This window comes from Blennius ocellaris (assembly GCF_963422515.1).
Source record: "Blennius ocellaris genome assembly, chromosome: 12".
In the NCBI taxonomy this organism is placed as follows: domain Eukaryota; kingdom Metazoa; phylum Chordata; class Actinopteri; order Blenniiformes; family Blenniidae; genus Blennius; species Blennius ocellaris.
The window spans coordinates 5207394-5227511 of record NC_137661.1 but is presented as its reverse complement, the minus strand read 5'-3'; the positions used below and the strand labels follow the sequence as shown (position 1 = coordinate 5227511).

The 20118-nt window shown below is 43.5% G+C and overlaps 1 protein-coding gene across 1 annotated transcript; it reads right to left on the bottom strand.

Moving 5' to 3' along the window:
- Nucleotides 1-1994: 1994 nt before the first annotated feature.
- Nucleotides 1995-19108, bottom strand: LOC308137108 (protein wntless homolog; the record flags this gene model as incomplete). The annotated part of the gene is made up of 12 exons (XM_080505682.1): nt 1995-2086; nt 2280-2445; nt 4437-4520; nt 5250-5393; nt 5689-5752; nt 5836-5933; nt 6011-6179; nt 7873-8009; nt 8525-8680; nt 17754-17878; nt 18647-18910; nt 19003-19108. 12 exons carry the CDS (start codon nt 19106-19108, stop codon nt 1995-1997), a joined length of 1605 nt encoding a protein of 534 aa, XP_080361808.1.
- Nucleotides 19109-20118: the final 1010 nt, after the last annotated feature.

The following is a 20118-nucleotide window of genomic DNA, read 5'->3' as shown; positions in this document are numbered from 1 at the left end:
AGCAAATTCAACTCTGAAGCTACCAGCTAATATCTCGGTTCAGCAAGTGTCCACAAATACCTGTGTGAGCACAATGACTCGGGTAGTAGTTTATCTGTATGCTCAGTGTTTCGCACAGTGATGTTTCTATCTGACAGGCTGGTTCGCGTCGATATGAGCTAATGGCTAGCATGCGAGCAATGCGAACCTAGTTCCATAAACAAATTGGGCTTTGGTGAAGGTATATATTCTACCAGGTGCCCGTTCTCGTTACAGACTTGAAAAAGTGTGTTGTCTGCTGTACTCAGTGCACTGTCGTAGGCGTTTATAATTCTGACCTAATATCCGAGAGGCAGCTAATCTTGTTTAGGTTCCAAGTTTGGTCATGGTTGGTTTCTGCTTTGCAATGTCCACCTGTATTTGAAACGCGCTGGTAGCAATCCACAATTCAAATTGAGGAACTGGATGTTCAGTCTTTTTATAACTATAACAAACAGGTCAGGAAATCAAAATAAGAGGAAAGAATTTTATAGTCTGAATATTCAACAACGCCCTACATACCAGATATGACAACTATGAAAACACACCCTTGAGTGTTTTATTGCTAATTTGCATACATGACACTGTCTGAGAACAAATGTTGATAAACCAGTGGAAGAATGTTTGAGATACATTTCCAACAATTTCAAACATGCATCTATTAGTTTCTGTTGTTCAGAAAGCATTGTGACATCAACCATATGCGGAATCAACCATAATCCGAAATAACTATACTTTATTTCAAGCAGAGAGAGAGAGAGAGAGAGAGAGAGAGAGAGAGAGAGAGAGAGAGAGAGAGAGAGAGAGAGAGAGAGAGAGAGAGAGAGAGAGAGAGAGAGAGAGAGAGAGAGAGAGAGAGAGAGAGAGAGAGAGAGAGAGAGAGAGAGAGAGAGAGAGAGAGAGAGAGAGCATGCACATTCCAGCTCGCTATTGACTATCAGTCATATTTTAATCATATTTAGCATGCAACATCTCTTCTGTATGAGCCCAGCAGACTATGGGTGAAGCGGGCAGCTGCCCAGGGCGCAAATTCAACGGGGGCTCACCGAGCACCGGCTCAGACTCGATCTTGTGACTCCGCCCCCTGTCTGCACAGACAGCTGTCAGCTCCTGCAGTTCAAACCAGACCAACATTGCAGCTCGGATCCAAACTTTCCGTTTTATTACTGAAAAAGTTCAGAGAAATGTATTTCTGTAAAAAAAAAATAAGCTATGCAGTTGAAAAGTTAAAACGCCGCTTCATAGCTCACAGCTTTGAGTGATGTGTTCAGATGCATCACGTAAGCCCGCCATCTGACCTGTTAAGGAACTGAGGGGCTCATACAGTAGTGACATTACATGCTTGAATTACATGCATGATTAAAATATGACTGAGAGTCATTAGCGAGCTGGAACGTGCATGCACAGCATGGCCAGGTCCGCCACTGACTGCAGGAGCTGACAGCTGTCCATGCATACAGGGGATGGAGTCACAAGACCGTATCTGAGCGGGTACACGGTGCGCCCCTGTTGGGTTTGTGCCCTGGGCAGCTGCCCACTTCACCCATAGCAAAATCCGCCACTGGCAGAAGCCATTTATACTCATTATGGTTATGCAGTTTATTGAAATATTTTGTTATTGCTGCATGATTTGGACATTTGGTGGCGGTGTTTGGACTCAGGCTGAGGGCACAGGTAGGAGCCGGTTACACAGTTCTCGCCAGACCAGGAACAGACAACTCGTACAATTATACAATTTGCTACTGGAAAATCCCGGTATGTTCTTCATTTACTTTCAGCAAATAAACATCAACTAAACTACAAGCGTATTTGACTGGAAATGCTGTTTTTGAGTCTGCGATGGTTCATTCCTAATCCACCTGTGTAGTGATGGAAATAACTGGACAATGGGACATTGAATAATTGTCATTACGCCTTCAGTAAAATTAACAGATGATAATCCAGGACGTTTTCTGGAGCACCGTTGAGGTTGGTTGTTATTCCTCAGCCACCTTCCCTGTGATTCTGTAGGACTCTGTGGGCCCATGCTCTCCTAATGTCTCCTCAGTCTCGGGCTTCTCGGTCACATCTGAAGGACATTTCATTACAAAGCAAAAAAAAACAACACTCTGCTGTGTGAAAGTCAAAGAAACCACAATCAGACAGTTTCTACAATCTAGAGCAGAGAGTTAATTTCCCTGTAATGTGTTGGGGACCACAACCTTCAGGTTTTCTTTCTGCCCAACTGAATTTTAATTACATAGTTGGTTGTTTTTGCAAACTTGCCTGTTGACCACCTCCTGACTTGTTCCTCTTGTCCTTGTGTGAGGGGGCATAGAGGAAGATGATGGTGAGGACGTAGAGGTTCCACATGCCGTAGATGCCTGTGAGGAAGGCGCTGTGGATTTGAAGCTTATAGTTTCCCCAGTGCCAATTACTTTCACTGACCTGTTGGGAAAATGGGTATATTTTGTAAGACTTGAGACATCCTCCTACCAACTATACATGTACCCACTGTTGGGATCTCACAGGACCACAGAAAGTTGGTTCATTTCTAGGAAAAGACAATTGTCATATGTCCTGATACACAGTCATGACATATGAATTCTGACCCAGGAATGTGATTGTCTTCCGCACCGAGTGCAAAGGGGGCTTCTGCAGGACCCCCCCCCCCCCTTCTCCTCACAAGACTCTTCCCCCACTGCATTCACACAGTCACTGATTGGTCGAAGCTCCCAGGTTTTGACACCTCTGAATTCACACGTCGAACAAAAGGCTTCAGCCAGCCTCCACTCGCTCTCTTGCACGACTACACTCCGAGGAGGTGAGTTGCTGAAGAGCTGCTTCCCAGCAGCTCAACTCACCCAGCGTTAGCACACAGCTAACACGAGTGGCCGGCAACCAGAGGCCTTCATTTCTCAACTCCTCTGCTGACCCAACCACGAGGATCAGACCTTCCCCTGATCCAGAGACCAGCGCACAGAGTCTGCTCTCCAGGGAAACCAACCGGTTCCTCCAGGACGGGACCAGGGAAACAACACCTCACAGAACTTCTTTGTGTTTTTCCTGAACAAGCAGGAAAACCATCACAGACCTGAGCGACCAGCTCCTCAGTCTGAACAAAGGGAACAACCAGGAGCTGTAAGAAGGACTCCTGAAACATCAACTCCATCTTCTTCTCCTCAGCCTGCAGAACCAGCAACCACAGTTAGCAGGAGGTGCTAACTACAGGAGAAGACACCAGCTTCCCTCCAGCAGGACAACAACTGAACTCCTTCAAGGAAGTGGTAACAACTGGGCATTACTCGAGATTAGTTAAACCTGATGCTATGCATAGAACTGTTTAACTTTTATGAAGATGTGTTGATTCTGTTACAGTGATTGAGTTCTTTTGATAATGATGTTAGGAGCCGTTATCAACTTGTAAACCACTGTTAGCTCTACCATAGACACAGGGTCTGCATGCTAATCTTTGCTTTACTAACGTGTTAACTCACAATCCTACACATATCACATCAAAGACAACATCACACCGTAACCGAACACCATCTGACGACTCCTGACGTTTTACAAAGCAAGTCGCAGTCACATAAACTCATTCTAGAAATGGTCCTTTAGCAGAGACACACCAGAAGCAGACGCTAAAGACTAGCTTCCATTGTTCCGTTGTGCTCAGCACATGGCCGAGACCCAGGACAGACTTCCTGTTCTCTGACAACCTCCATTTGGAATGTAGTTTCTTTTGATCCACCATCTTGTTTTGTAGTTCCATCACACGTCTCACACACACACACTCCCTCCAACTCTCTCTCTCTCTTTTCTCTCCACACACACACACACACACGCGCACACCTACACACACCCAGCTGTATATAGGTAGTTAGAATCTGTGTTTTATTTGTTTTCATTGTTAATAAATATAATTTTTGGAATCATACTTGCTGTTTTATTAATGTGCACAAAGGTGAATGAAATATCGACCTCTTCTGTGTCAAGAACTCCAAATTCCTTCAAGCTTTACTGTTAATTCTGGTAATTGTAATTAATTTAACTATTAATTCAAATTCCTGATTAACTGTTTAGTATGTCTTATGAGACTGATAGAACTGAACTGACTATCATTTCTGTTAAGACAGGTGGAGCTCCGAGGTTCTGATACAGATCAGATTAAATTTCAATAACATTATTAATAACTATCTTTGATAATTATTAATCATTATCGATAGCCAACCAAAACATAAATAGTGATCCATATGAGGTAGTAAATCCCTACACCACCCACACAACCCGCACAGCAAGACATACAGTCATACTCCTATGTACAGTCCTACTTACGGTGTTAGAAACACTCATATGATCTTCATCCTTGTATTTGTTTACAGTGATCAGTCTGAACAGTTTCATGCTTGGACATTTAAACTTACCTGGCTTCAAGTTACCTGGTTCAAGATGAAGAAGACAACAGTCATGGCTGCACATGCAAGAGTTACAAGCATCAGGAACTTAAACCTGAAGATTATACCCTTAAAAAAAACATAAAAACAAAGAAAGAATGTTAACATTTAAGCTACTCTATAAAAGCTGTTTCATTTAGGGATGCATAATGATATTGACAGAATATAGGTATCTGCCATTAAACATTAAAAAAAAGTAACATCAGCATGAAACGCTGATGGTTGTATGCTGATTTATCTATTTACTCTGCACAACCAGCATGGGCACGCCATGAACACGATGAGAACGACTTCAGTATGACACAAGTTCATAAGGCCTTCAGGGTTAGGAGGATATAATTGTTGTGTGCCGCCCAATGAGTTGCTGTTAATGAGTCTATCAATCATACTTCAATCATGTGTAGCATGTGGCACTCTTTAGCAGGTAGCGTGTAGCACGAAATGTAGCATGTCAGACCAAACCAAGATGGCAGTACACAAACTTTCTCTTTTATTACTAAACCATTACAGTGAAAAGTATTCCTGAGAAGTTTGAGGTGAGAAATAAGCTGTGCAGCTGCTGAATCTGTTCTTGTTTTGGTTCCACTCAATTGGTTAAACATTTTTATTAAAAGTTCCGTGATGAATCGGATTGCCGCTCCCCGTGTCCTATTTACATAGAGTTCACTGAATGTAACGTTACGCAAAGCACCTGAGGGTAACTCCGGGGCAACGCAAGGCACACACAAGACAATGACTGTGAAGCAGAATCCTGTGGACGTACTAATTTTTTTTTCACGACAGCCAAACGAGACCCACCTTATAGCGCACCCTTCTGGCTTCTGGCATCGCAGGAAGTTGTTGCATTTTTCCACTGATGCTCCTAAACACACAACCCACTGTGCGACACAGGGAAATGAAATACAGACAAACAGAAATCCCTGCCACAAATATGAAGGTCATCTGTGGGAGACGTTAAAGAACAGACACACAGTCTTATGATTCACACAAGGGGACACTGTTGGGATAATGCTGCTTGAGAATTTCCTGGACAAACAGCATAAAGTTTGACACCTTCCAATGATGCTTTCATACACTTCATTCCCCAGAAACTGACACGCTCCATAATTCCAGTAACATCTAAATGTCTGCACGTGCTTTACTTTGTGTTTTCTTGTGCACGATGACCTTTGCTCTGCATATTACTGAGGAACAGTGTATAATCACATCCAATACAATATGAATATCTGCAGGATACGGAAACCTTCGTCCCAAATTCAGATGCCCACACACTGTGGAAAGGATTGGTCAAGTGAACCCCCCTTGGAAAAAAGATGAGAAGAAAATTGCTTAAAAGAGAGGTGAAGCAACATCAATAGACAGGTTTTCAAATAAAGAGATGTACCTTTCACTCAGATCAAATATAAAAAGAACAGATGAGCCAAACATCATCAGTCCGACCTGCCACCAGTACGCTGAGAGCCGATTCCTCTGACTTTGGTCCTGAGAAAAGCAAGAACATCCCCTGGGAGTAATGTAGGAAAAAAACTAGTTGAATTAAACATCGATGAAATTCAAACCATGAGATGCTCTCCACAAAAGATGATCCAGAAACAGAAGAGTGTGGAGTAAAACGCCCCCTGCTGGGCATCTTCAAACAGAAGCGTCCACGTCCACTCAATGTGCAGAGACAGCCACTCCAACGGTACATTCATGAAGGTCATTGAAACACCCAGAGCCAAAATCACCCTGAAAAAGGCAAATGCACTCCTCACTGTATTAAATAAATAAATAAGTAAAAAAAATCCCACATCTGCTCTGAGATGACATGTTCCATTTCTGACCCAGTTCCAGGCAATCATGCACTTTAAATCAAGCACTTTTCATTTCCTCTGCCTGCCTTGTGGCCTATCTTATCTCTTTACAGTGTGCCACAAGGTGTACCCATGGTTTTTAGCTCGTACAGCGAGAAAGAATGAACCTGGGATTCACTACAGCCGTAAAGCTGCATCTTCACTTTGTTTGTCACAACATGTCCAAGATGTGGTGACTCTGCCGAGCCGTGGAGAAATGTATGGAGACAACTTTGATCTTAGAAAAGATAGGGTTTTTTGGGGGGGTTGTTTATTTTTACATATTAGAAATGTGCTTATTTAAAACATTTTAAATCTGACCTGGGTTATATTAAGTCCTCCTAGCTGCAAAAATACTCGATAAAACTGTGAAAATTGCCTTCATGTATTTTTATACTCTTTATACTCCTGCAGCTTTTAATCAGTTAATTGCCAGAATATATCATATTGATCATAAAAATGTTACTAACTTTATTAATATCTTGGGATCTTAAATCTTAGAGATGAAAACTGTTTACATACTCTCAACTTTGGTCAAGTTCAATATTTTAAATGTGTAAATGGAGAACTCACAGTTCTCATCTACAGGGATTTGACAACATAACTTCACGAAACTAATTTTAACTCAACTTTGTTTTTCCTGAATGGATGGCGCGTGCTTATGACGTTTTATTCTTGCATCGCGGTTGCGTAATCACATGGAGTCGGCGCAGCTTCAGCTTGTACAGTCTGCAAAAACGATCATTTAAATTCATCCCGAACAGCCATGAACAGTGTAAAGGCTTTGATGACCCCGGTGGCCAAAAATGCTTTGTTTCGACGAGATGTTGAGATGAAGAGAACGGCAGTGAGTCGCCGATTGTTAACACTGTCACATCTCTTCTAATTTAACCGTTTCAAAGAGAGAGAAATTTGGCTGAAAAGCTGCAGGTCGGGTTCAACATTCTCTACCATAGTTTTTTTTTAAATTCACACAAACATTAATGTGTTCAGAATTTTGCAAATGTGTCCAGGTTTAATATTTATAAATGTTTCGATATACTCATATTTATTAATGGCTGAAAAGCATGCACTTACAAAAGGACGGTTTGAGGTACAATTCTAAAAATGCTTTGAAAGATGGATTGATGTGTTGTGTGAAAATATACCTGAGCTAGACTTTGGTTTGACTGTCATTTCAGGTAAACCAGCCACAAAACATGTTCATTTTATCAAAAACACTAATTCATCGTCTGCTTGTATTTGTTTACAACTATGTTAATAAAAGTGTGATATTTATAAGTGCTCTCTATTGACAAGCTGTTTAAAAGTACCATAATGTTCTTGACTGGCCCTATGTGCTTTATAAACACACTGTAATTAAATTAAGTTAACATTGGCTGAAATTGAATGATAATAAAAAAGCACCCACTACTGGCCGAACATGAAAACTACATAATTTTCAGCATTTCTACTGTTTCCGCATAAATATATATCAACATATTGCCGAAAAAAGCACAAAACTTTTCTGAAGGAAAGATGCGAAAAACCAATGCAAGGTAGACGCTGCCTTAATCAATACATCTCCCCTCTTCCTTATCATCACGTACTTTTCCAAAAGTACTGCGGGTCTCGTCATGAGACTGATGCGACGCCAGTACCAAGCTGTGGCCGCAAAGATCCCAGGGCTGAACACGGTCTTCATGCCAAGCCACACTGTGGTGAAGCCTCCATTCTGGTGGATGCCCTTGGAGAGACGGGACATCGAGTGTTTAGATCAGGCCTATTCAACTGGCGGCCCACGGGCCAACTCCGGCCCGCGGATGACATCAGACCGGCCCGCAGATCAAGTTCTGTTTACTTTTTTAAAAATTATTATTATTTTAAAAAAGAAAGACATTTTAAAATGCTTGAAAGAAAGGGATTTGTATTACAAGTAGAGATGTCAGAATTTACAAAATTATACAGAAAGACATACATAATCTTTCAGATGTTTCAAATGTGTGTTTATGGGGCTGTAACAGCCTTTGTTCCAAAACAAAAACAGTATGATGTGTATAAAGTCAGTGATTTGTACTTTTTTCCCATGTACCAAAATAAAACACTTTTGAATGTGGCAGAGCATCGTGTCAGGTTGAGATCAGGAATAATTGCTCAGGGAATTGTCCTTTGCTTCCTGAAAATGTGGCCCTCCCAAAAATATAGTTGAATAGTCCTGGTTTAGATATTCAGAGACGATGGAGGTGTGAGGATGTCGCTCACCACTATGTGGATGTCCTTTATCTCGCCGATGCCGACGTTCATGGTGTCATTCACAGGCAGGCGCATGTTGATGAGGAAATACTTGTGGGCCACGCTACCCAGCTCCACGAGAGGGACCGGCTCACACTGGTAGAAACGCCCCTCATTTTCATAAATCTGCAAAAGCATTGATGACACTGATGTGGGGCCAGGGGATATTTATTCATTTTGCTTGCATCACATTTCTTTCATGTCTTCTCAAGTTTGTTTTTGAAGCAACAAGAACTTTAAAAAAAAAAGAAAGAAAGGAAGAAAATAAACTTTACCCCACATAAGGTTTTTCTGGTATGACCCCTAAAACGTTTAAGATTTCCAGAGCAAACTTTTTCTTGAGAGATCCAAGGATAATTTATGAATTGGGCTAATATATGTAAATTTTAAAAAAAAAATGTGTTTGTTTTTATTTTAGGTGGAAACAGTGCATTATAAATAAATGCAGTATATGACAGCCCTAATCTCATGACCCAATTATAATTAAAGCTGCAAGCAGCATTGGTCGGGACCTCGAGATTGCCCGTCGGGGGGGTGGCTATGAACGGTTAATAAAAAAAAAAATTATTTAAGCAAAAAAAAAAAAAAAAAAAAATTAGGACTTTTATTTTGAAAAAACGGAGTCGGAACCAGCTAATTAGCTAGTGATTTGTGACCGCAGCACCCCCATTAGGCCACCTACCAAATTTCAGCTCAATCGAACAATGTTTACTAGCATGCTAACGGGCATGCTATGCCGCAAGCTAGCGGATACACCTGAAAATCTCAGTGTGCTACTCCCCAGGTTGCCCCGATCCCAAATCTGGTCTTACTTCAATTCTAGTATGAATGACACTGCACTTATGGAACAATAAAGGTTTTTCAAAAACTTCCACCGACATGAATTATATGGCCTCAGGCCAGGCCTCCTACGGAGGTCAGTGTGTGACATGAGAGTGACCTGGTGGAGTGCCGGGCCTAGGAGGCCCGGCCTTTGTCGGCGGTGTGCGAAGGTGTGAATGATGCAATAAAGGTTTTTCACAAACTTCCACCGACATGAATTACATGTCTCAGGTCAGGCCTCCAACAAAGGTCAGTGCGATACATGACAGTGACCTGGTGGAGTGCCGGGCCTAGGAGGCCCGGCCTTTGTCAGCGTGAACGAAGGTGTGAATGATGCATCAATGAAGGTTTTTCACAAACTTCCACCGACATGAATTACATGTCTCAGGCCAGACCTCGTACAGGTTTTGCATGTCCTCATGACAGGAGAACATGAGACATGAGAGTGAGGTCAGGTCACATGAGAGTAACCTGACCTGAGAATGACTGGTGAGGTCACTCTCAGGTCAAACTGCAGGATATGACAGGCTGTCAATCACACAGCAGTGATGAGCCTGAAGCTACAGGAAGCTGCCCATATATGGAGTGATGCACTGACCAATCACAGTGGAGAATTTCACAGCTGCACCGAGCGCGGACACTCTGACGTCAGAGTGAGACAGGGAGGATTATATTCAAAGATTTTGCGAACAAGTGCTCTTAATCTATACTTATCGGGGGAGTATGTGGATAAAAATACCATACTTTTGTAGGAATTTTTGTCCTCTTTAAGACGGTGTACGCTTGGAAGCAGTCGGAGGTAAACTTTGGACACCAGGGGGCGCTGTTTGGCAGGAACGGCAGATTTGGCTCCATCCGCTATAGTGTTAAGATTTCGGACGAGAAAAATGTTACTGTGTCGCTTTAACTCGTCATTCTGGGGACTTGTTTTGGAATTTTCCCCACATATGTTACATCCCCTTGTTCGGCAGGGTCTCGCGGTCGTGGCGATGCCCTCGGTTTGTGGCTGAGAGTCACGGTTTGCAAACAGTTAAGAGTAGTTCGGGGAGTTTTAAATCGTTGATTTTCGGCGAGAATTTTCCGTCTCCCCATGTTAATGGATGACAGGAGCCAAAAAGCCGATTGGGGGGTGGGGAGCTTGGACGGCTAATAAAAATTGAACTGGACTAGGTAAGAAAATTTCCCTCTAGAGTTCAGTAGTAAACAATCTCCTCTATTTTTGTATATCTCAATTTAACCGATGCGACCTTCGCCCTATGAGGAGTTAAATTTTCCGTTTCGGCCTTTTTTTCCCTTTTTTGGGCAGAAGCCTTACATTGAAAGGCAAATAGCGGCCTTCCTGTTGGAGTTAGGTCAAAAGTTAGAGCGCGTGAGTTGTAGGTCTCGAGTAGACGAACAAATTTCGTATTCGCGACACTTCTCTACGACATTCCTACGGATCGTGGCGGGCGATTACAATTTTCTAGGTGGCGCTAGAGAGCCATTTTTAGACTTTCCTAGAATGTTTTGACATGGTCTTCTGAAGACAGCGAGTTTTCACGAGACTGCCAAATTTGGTCACGTAGTTTTCGTGTTTAGGGGGTCAAATATGAGCGTAAGTGAAAAGAAAAATATATAATAATAATAATTAAAGCTGCAAGCAGCATTGGTCGGGACCTCGAGATTGCCCGTCGGGGGGGTGGCTATGAACGGTTAATTAAAAAAAATATTATTTAAGCAAAAAAAAAAAAAAAAAAAAATTAGTACTTTTATTTTGAAAATGCGGGGTCAAAACCAGGTAATTAGTTAGTGGTTTGTGACCGCAGCGCTCCCATTAGGCCACCTACCAAATTTCAGCTCAATCGGACAATGTTTGGTAGCATGCTAATGTGCATGCTATGCCGCAAGCTAGCGGATACACCTGAAAAGCTCAGTGTGGTACTCCCCAGGTTGCCCCGATCCCGAATCTGGTCTTACTTCAATTCTAGTGTAAAAGACACAGCACTTATGGAACAATAAAGGTTTTTCAAAAACTTCCACCGACATGAATTATATGGCCTCAGGCCAGGCCTCCTACGGAGGTCAATGTGGGACGATGGAGTGACCTGGTGGAGTGCCGGGCCTAGGAGGCCCGGCCTTTGTCGGCGTAAACGAAGGTGTGATTGATCCAGCAATAAAGGTTTTTCACAAACTCTCACCGACATGAATTACATGTCTCAGGCCAGACCTCGTACAGGTTTTGCATGTCCTCATGACAGGAGAACATGAGACATGAGAGTGAGGTCAGGTCACATGAGAGTAACCTGACCTGAGAATGACTGCTGAGGTCACTCTCAGGTCAAACTGCAGGATATGACAGGCTGTCAATCACACAGCAGTGATGAGCCTGAAGCTACAGGAAGCTGCCCATATATGGAGTGATGCACTGACCAATCACAGTGGAGAATTTCACAGCTGCACCGAGCGCGGACACTCTGACGTCAGAGTGTGAGACAGGGAGGATTATATTAGAAGATTTTGCGAACAACTGCTCTTAATCTATACTTATCGGGGGAGTATGTGGACAAAAATACCATACTTTTGTAGGAATTTTTGTCCTCTTTAATACTGTCTGGGTTTGGAAGCAGTCAGAGGTAAACTTTGGACACCAGGGGGCGCTGTTTGGCAGGAACGGCAGATTTGCCTCCATCCGCTATAGTGTTAAGATTTCGGACGAGAAAAATGTTACTGTGTCGCTTTAACTCGTCATTCTGGGGACTTGTTTTGGAATTTTCCCCACATATGTTACATCCTCTTGTTCGGCAGGGTCTCGTGGGCGTGGCGATGCCCTCGGTTTGTGGCTGAGAGTCACGGTTTGCAAACAGTTAAGAGTAGTTCGGGGAGTTTAAAATCGTGGATTTTGGGGGAGAATTTTATGTTTCCCCATGTTAATGGATGACAGGAGCCAAAAAGGCGATTAGGGGGTGGGGAGCTTGGACGGCTAATAAAAATTAAACTGGACTAGGTAAGAAAATTTCCCTCTAGAGTTCAGTAGTAAACAATCTCCTCTATTTTTGTATATCTCAATTTAACCGATGCGACCTTCGCCCTATGAGGAGTTAAATTTTCCGTTTCTGCCTTTTTTTCCCTTTTTTGGGCGAACACCTTACTTTGAAAGGCAAATAGCCGGCTTCCTGTTGGAGTTAGGTCAAAAGTTAGAGCGCGTGAGTCGTAGGGCTCGAGTAGACGAACAAGTTTCGTATTCGCGACATTTCTCTACGACATTCCTACGGACCGTGGCGGGCGATTGCAATTTTCTAGGTGGCGCTAGAGAGCCATTTTTTGATTTTTTGGGAATTTTTTGACGTGAGATTGTGGAGTGCCACACTTTTGACGAGTCTCCCAAATTTGGTGAGTTTTTGAGCGTGTTTAGGGGGTTCGGAGGGCCCGCACTTTTGGCGACGACGAAATCCAAAAGAGACCTGCCGTTGGCTGGGCCTAGGGCCCAGCCGTTGGCGAGGTCCCTAATTAAAGCTGCAAGCAGCATTGGTCGGGACCTCGAGACTGCCCGTCGGGGGGGTGGCTATGAACGGTTAATAAAAAAGACAATTTTTTAAGTAAAAAAAAAAAAGAAAAAAAAAAGACTTTTATTTTGAAAAAACGGCATCAAAACCAGCTAATTAGCTAGTGATTTGTGATCGCAGCAACCCCATTAGGCTACCTACCAAATTTCGGCTCAAGCAGACAATGTTTGCGACCATGCTAGCAGGCATGCTAAGCCGCAAGCTAGCCGAGCTGCCTGAAAATGTCTGTTGGGTACTCCCCAGATGGCCCCGATCCTGAATCTGGTCTTACTTTAATTGTAGTGTAAAAGACACAGCACTTATGGCACAATAAAGGTTTTTCAAAAACTTCCACCGACATGAATTACATGGCCTCAGGCCAAGCCTCCTACAGAGGTCAGTGTGGGACATGAGAGTGACCTGGTGGAGTGCCGGGCCTAGGAGGCCCGGCCTTTGTCGGCGTGAACGAAGGTGTGAATGATGCATCAATGAGGGTTTTTCACAAACTTCCACCGACATGAATTACATGTCTCAGGCCAGGTCTCATACAGGTTTTGCATGTCCTCATGACAGGAGAACATGAGACATGAGAGTGAGGTCAGGTCACATGAGAGTAACCTGACCTGAGAATGACTGGTGAGGTCACTCTCAGGTCAAACTGCAGGATATGACAGGCTGTCAATCACACAGCAGTGATGAGCCTGAAGCTACAGGAAGCTGCCCATATATGGAGTGATGCACTGACCAATCACAGTGGAGAATTTCACAGCTGCACCGAGCGCGGACACTCTGACGTCAGAGTGAGACAGGGAGGATTATATTCAAAGATTTTGCGAACAAGTGCTCTTAATCTATACTTATCGGGGGAGTATGTGGATAAAAATACCATACTTTTGTAGGAATTTTTGTCCTCTTTAAGACGGTGTACGCTTGGAAGCAGTCGGAGGTAAACTTTGGACACCAGGGGGCGCTGTTTGGCAGGAACGGCAGATTTGGCTCCATCCGCTATAGTGTTAAGATTTCGGACGAGAAAAATGTTACTGTGTCGCTTTAACTCGTCATTCTGGGGACTTGTTTTGGAATTTTCCCCACATATGTTACATCCTCTTGTTCGGCAGGGTCTCGCGGTAGTGGCGATGCCCTCGGTTTGTGGCTGAGAGTCACGGTTTGCAAACAGTTAAGAGTAGTTCGGGGAGTTTAAAATCGTAGATTTTGGGGGAGAATTTTCGGTTTCCCCATGTTAATGGATGACAGGAGCCAAAAAGGCGTTTAGGGGGTGGGGAGCTTGGACGGCTAATAAAAATTAAACTGGACTAGGTAAGAAAATTTCCCTCTAGAGTTCAGTAGTAAACAATCTCCTCTATTTTTGTATATCTCAATTTAACCGATGCGACCTTCGCCCTATGAGGAGTTAAATTTTCCGTTTCTGCCTTTTTTTCCCTTTTTTGGGCGAACACCTTACATTGAAAGGCAAATAGCCGGCTTCCTGTTGGAGTTAGGGCAAAAGTTAGAGCGCGTGAGTCGTAGGGCTCGAGTAGACGAACAAATTTCGTATTCGCGACATTTCTCTACGACATTCCTACGGACCGTGGCGGGCAATTAAAATTTTCTAGGTGGCGCTAGAGAGCCATTTTTGGACTTTTTGGGGATTTTTTTACAGAAACCTCGAATGGAGCGCGGTCGTGACGAAACTTCCAAATTTGGTGAGTTTTCGAGCGTGTTTAGGGGGTGAAAAATGAGGCTAAGCGCAAAAAAAACACTTTTGGCGACGACGAAATCCAAAAGAGACCTGCCGTTGGCTGGGCCTAGGGGCCCAGCCGTTGGCGAGGTCCCTAATTAAAGCTGCAAGCAGCATTGGTCGGGACCTCGAGATTGCCCGTCAGGGGGGTGGCTATGAACGGTTCAAAATATTTGCTTAAATATAAAAAAAAAAAAAAAAAAATTTTTTACGACTTTTATTTTGAAAAAACTGCGTCAAAACCAGCTAATTAGCTAGTGATTTGTGATCGCAGCACCCCCATTAGGCTACCTACCAAATTTCGGCTCAATCGGACAATGTTTGCTCGCATGCTAACAGGTGTGCTAAACCGCAAGCTAGCCAAGCTGCCTGAAAATGTCTGTTGGGTACTCCCCAGATGGCCCCGATCCTGAATCTGGTCTTACTTCAATTCTAGTGTAAAAGACACAGCACTTATGGCACAATAAAGGTTTTTCAAAAACTTCCACCGACATGAATTATATGGCCTCAGGCCAGGCCTCCTACGGAGGTCAGTGTGTGACAAGAGACTGACCTGGTGGAGTGCCGGGCCTAGGAGGCCCGGCCTTTGTCGGCGGTGTGCGAAGGTGTGAATGATGCCATAAAGGTTTTTCAAAAACTTCCACCTACATGAATTATATGGCCTCAGGCCAGGCCTCCTACGGAGGTCAGTGTGTGACATGAGAGTGACCTGGTGGAGTGCCGGGCCTAGGAGGCCCGGCCTTTGTCGGCAGTGTGCGAAGGTGTGAATGATGCAATAAAGGTTTTTCACAAACTTCCACCGACATGAATTACATGTCTCAGGCCAGACCTCGTACAGGTTTTGCATGTCCTCATGACAGGAGAACATGAGACATGAGAGTGAGGTCAGGTCACATAAGAGTAACCTGACCTGAGAATGACTGCTGAGGTCACTCTCAGGTCAAACTGCAGGATATGACAGGCTGTCAATCACACAGCAGTGATGAGCCTGAAGCTACAGGAAGCTGCCCATATATGGAGTGATGCACTGACCAATCACAGTGGAGAATTTCACAGCTGCACCGAGCGCGGACACTCTGACGTCAGAGTGAGCCAGAGAGGATTATATTAGAAGATTTTGCGAACAACTGCTCTTAATCTATACTTATCGGGGGAGTATGTGGATAAAAATACCATACTTTTGTAGGAATTTTTGTCCTCTTTAATAGTGTGTGGGTTTGGAAGCAGTCAGAGGTAAACTTTGGACACCAGGGGGCGCTGTTTGGCAGGAACGGCAGATTTGGCTCCATCCGCTATAGTGTTAAGATTTCGGACGAGAAAAATTTTACTGTGTCGCTTTAACTCGTCATTCTGGGGACTTGTTTTGGAATTTTCCCCACATATGTTACATCCTCTTGTTCGGCAGGGTCTCGTGTACGTGGCGATGCCCTCGGTTTGTGGCTGAGAGTCACGGTTTGCAAACAGTTAAGAGTAGTTCGGGGAGTTGTAAATCGTTGATTTTCGGCGAGAATTTTCCGTTTCCCCATGTTAATGGATGACAGGAGCCAAAATGCCGATTAGGGGGTGGGGAGCTTGGACGGCTAATAAAAATTAAACTGGACTAGGTAAGAAAATTTCCCTCTAGAGTTCAGTAGTAAACAATCTCCTCTATTTTTGTATATCTCAATTTAACCGATGCGACCTTCGCCCTATGAGGAGTTAAATTTTCCGTTTCTGCCTTTTTTTCCCTTTTTTGGGCGAATACCTTACATTGAAAGGCAAATAGCCGGCTTCCTGTTGGAGTTAGGTCAAAAGTTAGAGCACGTGAGTCGTAGGGGTCGAGTAGACGAAGAAGTTTCGTATTCGCTGTTTTTCTCTACGACATTCTTACGGACCGTGGCGGGTGATTGCAATTTTCTAGGTGGCGCTAGAGAGCCATTTTTGGATTTTTGGGGAATTTTTTGACGTGAGATTGTGGAGTGCCACACTTTTGACGAGTCTCCCAAATTTGGTGAGTTTTTGAGCGTGTTTAGGGGGTTCGGAGGGCCCGCACTTTTGGCGACGACGAAATCCAAAAGAGACCTGCCGTTGGCTGGGCCTAGGGCCCACCCGTTGGCGAGGTCCCTAATAATAAGAAACATTCGAAAAACAATATATAATTTCGCCACCAGGTAGTGGCCGTGCCCCCGAAGGGGGCGCGGCCACTCTGAGAGGGTCAGGGGAGGTCCTGGATGAGTGTGGGGCCTCCTGCGGAGGCCCCACACTTTTGGCGACGACGAAATCCAAAAGAGACCTGCCGTTGGCTGGGCTTAGGGCCCAGCCGTTGGCGAGGTCCCTAATTACTGAGGCATCAGCAGGGATGCCAGATCTGATTTACGCTTTTCAGCCCTGGGACAAGATGAAGTCCAGCCAACTCAGTAAAAACCAGCCAAAATCACAACATCTCCAGAAACCATAACAAAATTCTAAGATAAAACACAACATAAGCGCAACACTTCTCAAGTGCCGAAAATCAATCAACTAATTGCTTCTTGTTTATTTGTCTATTTATTTGTTTCCCTTTGTATTTACTTGTTCTGCATTTATCTACCTATATGTATATCCTTGCCAGGCTGAATCTTTTTATATGCTAATTTGTCCATTCCCTGTATGTTTTGCGTCGATTTTCTTGGGGTGGGGGGGGGGGGGGGTTCTTTTTGTTTTCAGTTTCTCGAATACTGGCTACGATCTATTTTAAGTAAACAATGCTTCTTTGCTAATTGGTAGCAATTCTATTGCTGGGGTACATTAATAATAATAATAACAATAATAATAATTTATTATTATTATTATTATTATTATTATCGATTTTATTTATAATGCATTTTACATTCAAACAGTGTCAAAGAGCTTCAAGAAGAAAATAGATACAATGTATAAGGTAAGTTAAAGAAAAACTGTTTAAAATGTTATTGAGTTCAATAAAGAACACCATAAAAGACATTTAAGAGAAGGTTTGTTTTTTGTATTTTTTTAAAGGAAGGCATTGAGTGTTTGTATAAAAACATCTGTAGCCGTCGGCTGGTCAGGGAGGACACTCCACGGTCTTGGGGCAGCAGAGGAAAAAGGGTCGATCTCAGCTGCAGTCATGCCATTTTACCTTGGGGAGAGAAAACGTGCACCTGAGCGGCCTTTGCTCGACAGAGTGGGCTTTTGTCGCCCACTCGGAGGTCAAATCGTCCCGGTATCCAAGACGAGCGTCGATAGTCACAACAACATCGTCCTCTGCACAGACAGGAACACGTTTCACTTCATCAGACATTCACAGTCAAAACAGGAGTGGCTGATAAAGGCACACAGGACGTTTATTGAGTGCACAGGAAAATCGCACTTTATTTAATTAGTAATTATTCCTATGATAATGTGGCTCTCTGTATGATACACTGTAAAAAAAAAAAAAATCTTATCAGAGGCTGACTGAGCAATAATTTCACCAGTGTGTGTTCTGGTTTTTGCTTCTATGAACCTGAAAGCATCTTTCCCATGGGGCTTGTTTCCAGCTGAGTGAGGCTTGAGACCGTGAAGGGTGCCTCCATGTTGGAGGACGGCCCACTCTGCCTCCAGTGTTCTCAATTCACTTAGGGGAAGAGCTCTCTCTTCTTTTTCTCTCTTCTATATGGCAGTTTTCCACCTGGTCAGCAGTCCCCGAAGTGCTTTACGCTGTTTATCACATTCACACGCCAATGGAGGGGGGGGGGGGGCCACCACCACCATGCAAGGCACTCAGTCCATCTGACTTGCTCGAGGGCACTTCGACGTGTGGATATGAGAATCGAACAGCTTGGGAGACGACCACTCTACCAAATTTGTAATGGATTACGAGTTTTTACTCCTGGGGAAAAGGATAGCTGGTTGTTTGTCAAAAGAGATTGTCAGGACGTAAAGGAAACGGTGTCATCTCATTCCTTCAGTAACTCCCAAAGTGGGGGCCATGGTCATTTCTCCTGAAATATAGGAAATTTGGAGCCTCAGACTCAAATTGGTGAAACTTACCGATCTGATTGATCACTTTGAAGGCGATGTCGAACTGCAGAACCGTCAGCATGTACTGGAACCAGGGGCTCATCTCCTTGTTGGGAAGCGGGACGTGCACCGCGAAAACGATGTCGTTGGCATCCAGAGTTTTGGCCAGAGGCTCGTCGAAGCTCGTGACCTGCTGGCATCGGCTCGGACCCCACGGCATGAGCCACGCACGCGTCCGCTGGCGGTTGATGCATTTGGTGGCCAAGTAATGGATGGCACTGGTGGGACTGGGAGCTGTGGCAAGAAGAGAAATAGGATTTAGTTTAACTGGAGAACAGAAAGGTGGATTACAAGACTTTTAATTGAACATAAATGTGTGAACTCACCTATCAAGGCTCCGATCAGGATGGAAAAAACTTGAAAAGCCAGAATGATCAAAACAAATAAAGATAATTTTTTAGTGCTCATGCTCTCAATAATTGCACCTGCCATTTCTAAAGGGATCGACTAAACTGGAATAAAGATCGTGGTCCTGTGTGGCTGCACTACTATACTGCTCACACGCAGCCGACTCCTCAGGGAATGGGAAAAAGAAAAAAAAACTGAACGGGAGGAGAGGGGTGGGTACTTGAAAAGCACTTCAGTACAAAAAAACAAAGACAATTCCTCTTATTACGTTTGAAACCATGGCTTACTGAAATAATAAAAGTCATAAGATATTGGTGTCTATCATGATGCATAAATGTCACATTAGTATTATTGACAGAAAGGCAAATGTAACAGATGAATTAAAAAAAAAACAACACAAGTTCTCCGAATATTGAAGGAAGAGTCCCTCCATGAACCACATTTTGCCTCCAATGAATACATTGTGCTTGAAGGCAGAACTTCTTGATGTTCTTGGTTTGACATTATACACTGTGTGCAGAACAATTAGGCTCGTTGTTTTTTTGTTGACTCATTTTGATCTGTAACAACTAAAGTGCTCTGACTGAATCTAAAATTATAATAAAGCTCAAACTTGACTATTTATTGACTTATCATTGGGCAACTGAATGAAAAACAGCAAATCTCTCATCTCACTTCTTTATTTTCATGTTTAACTGAAGAGAATGAACAACTGAAAACGTAAACATAAAGCACCTCTAACATTTCCACAAAAAGTCAGGAGAGAAAGGCCACCATGTCATTTCCCTGTCCTCTTTAAGGTCTTTACTGATGTGAAGTCATGCAGTGAGGTACTTTGTCCTGCAGAAACATCATGGTCTCCTTGAAGGATGCGGGCTTTTTTTCTGGACCCCTGGACTGGCCAGTCATCCCATCAGTCCACAAAGAACTGGAGGACAACGGGTGTCTCGTAGCGTCACACTTGCATTTATTGTCAATTTTTGGCAGTGAAATCATCTATTTTTTTCTCAACACTTTTCGATCAACCCTGTTGACTTCTTTGCCAACAACACTTACCAATAGCTTTGATCATGACCCCAAATGTCTTTTGCAAA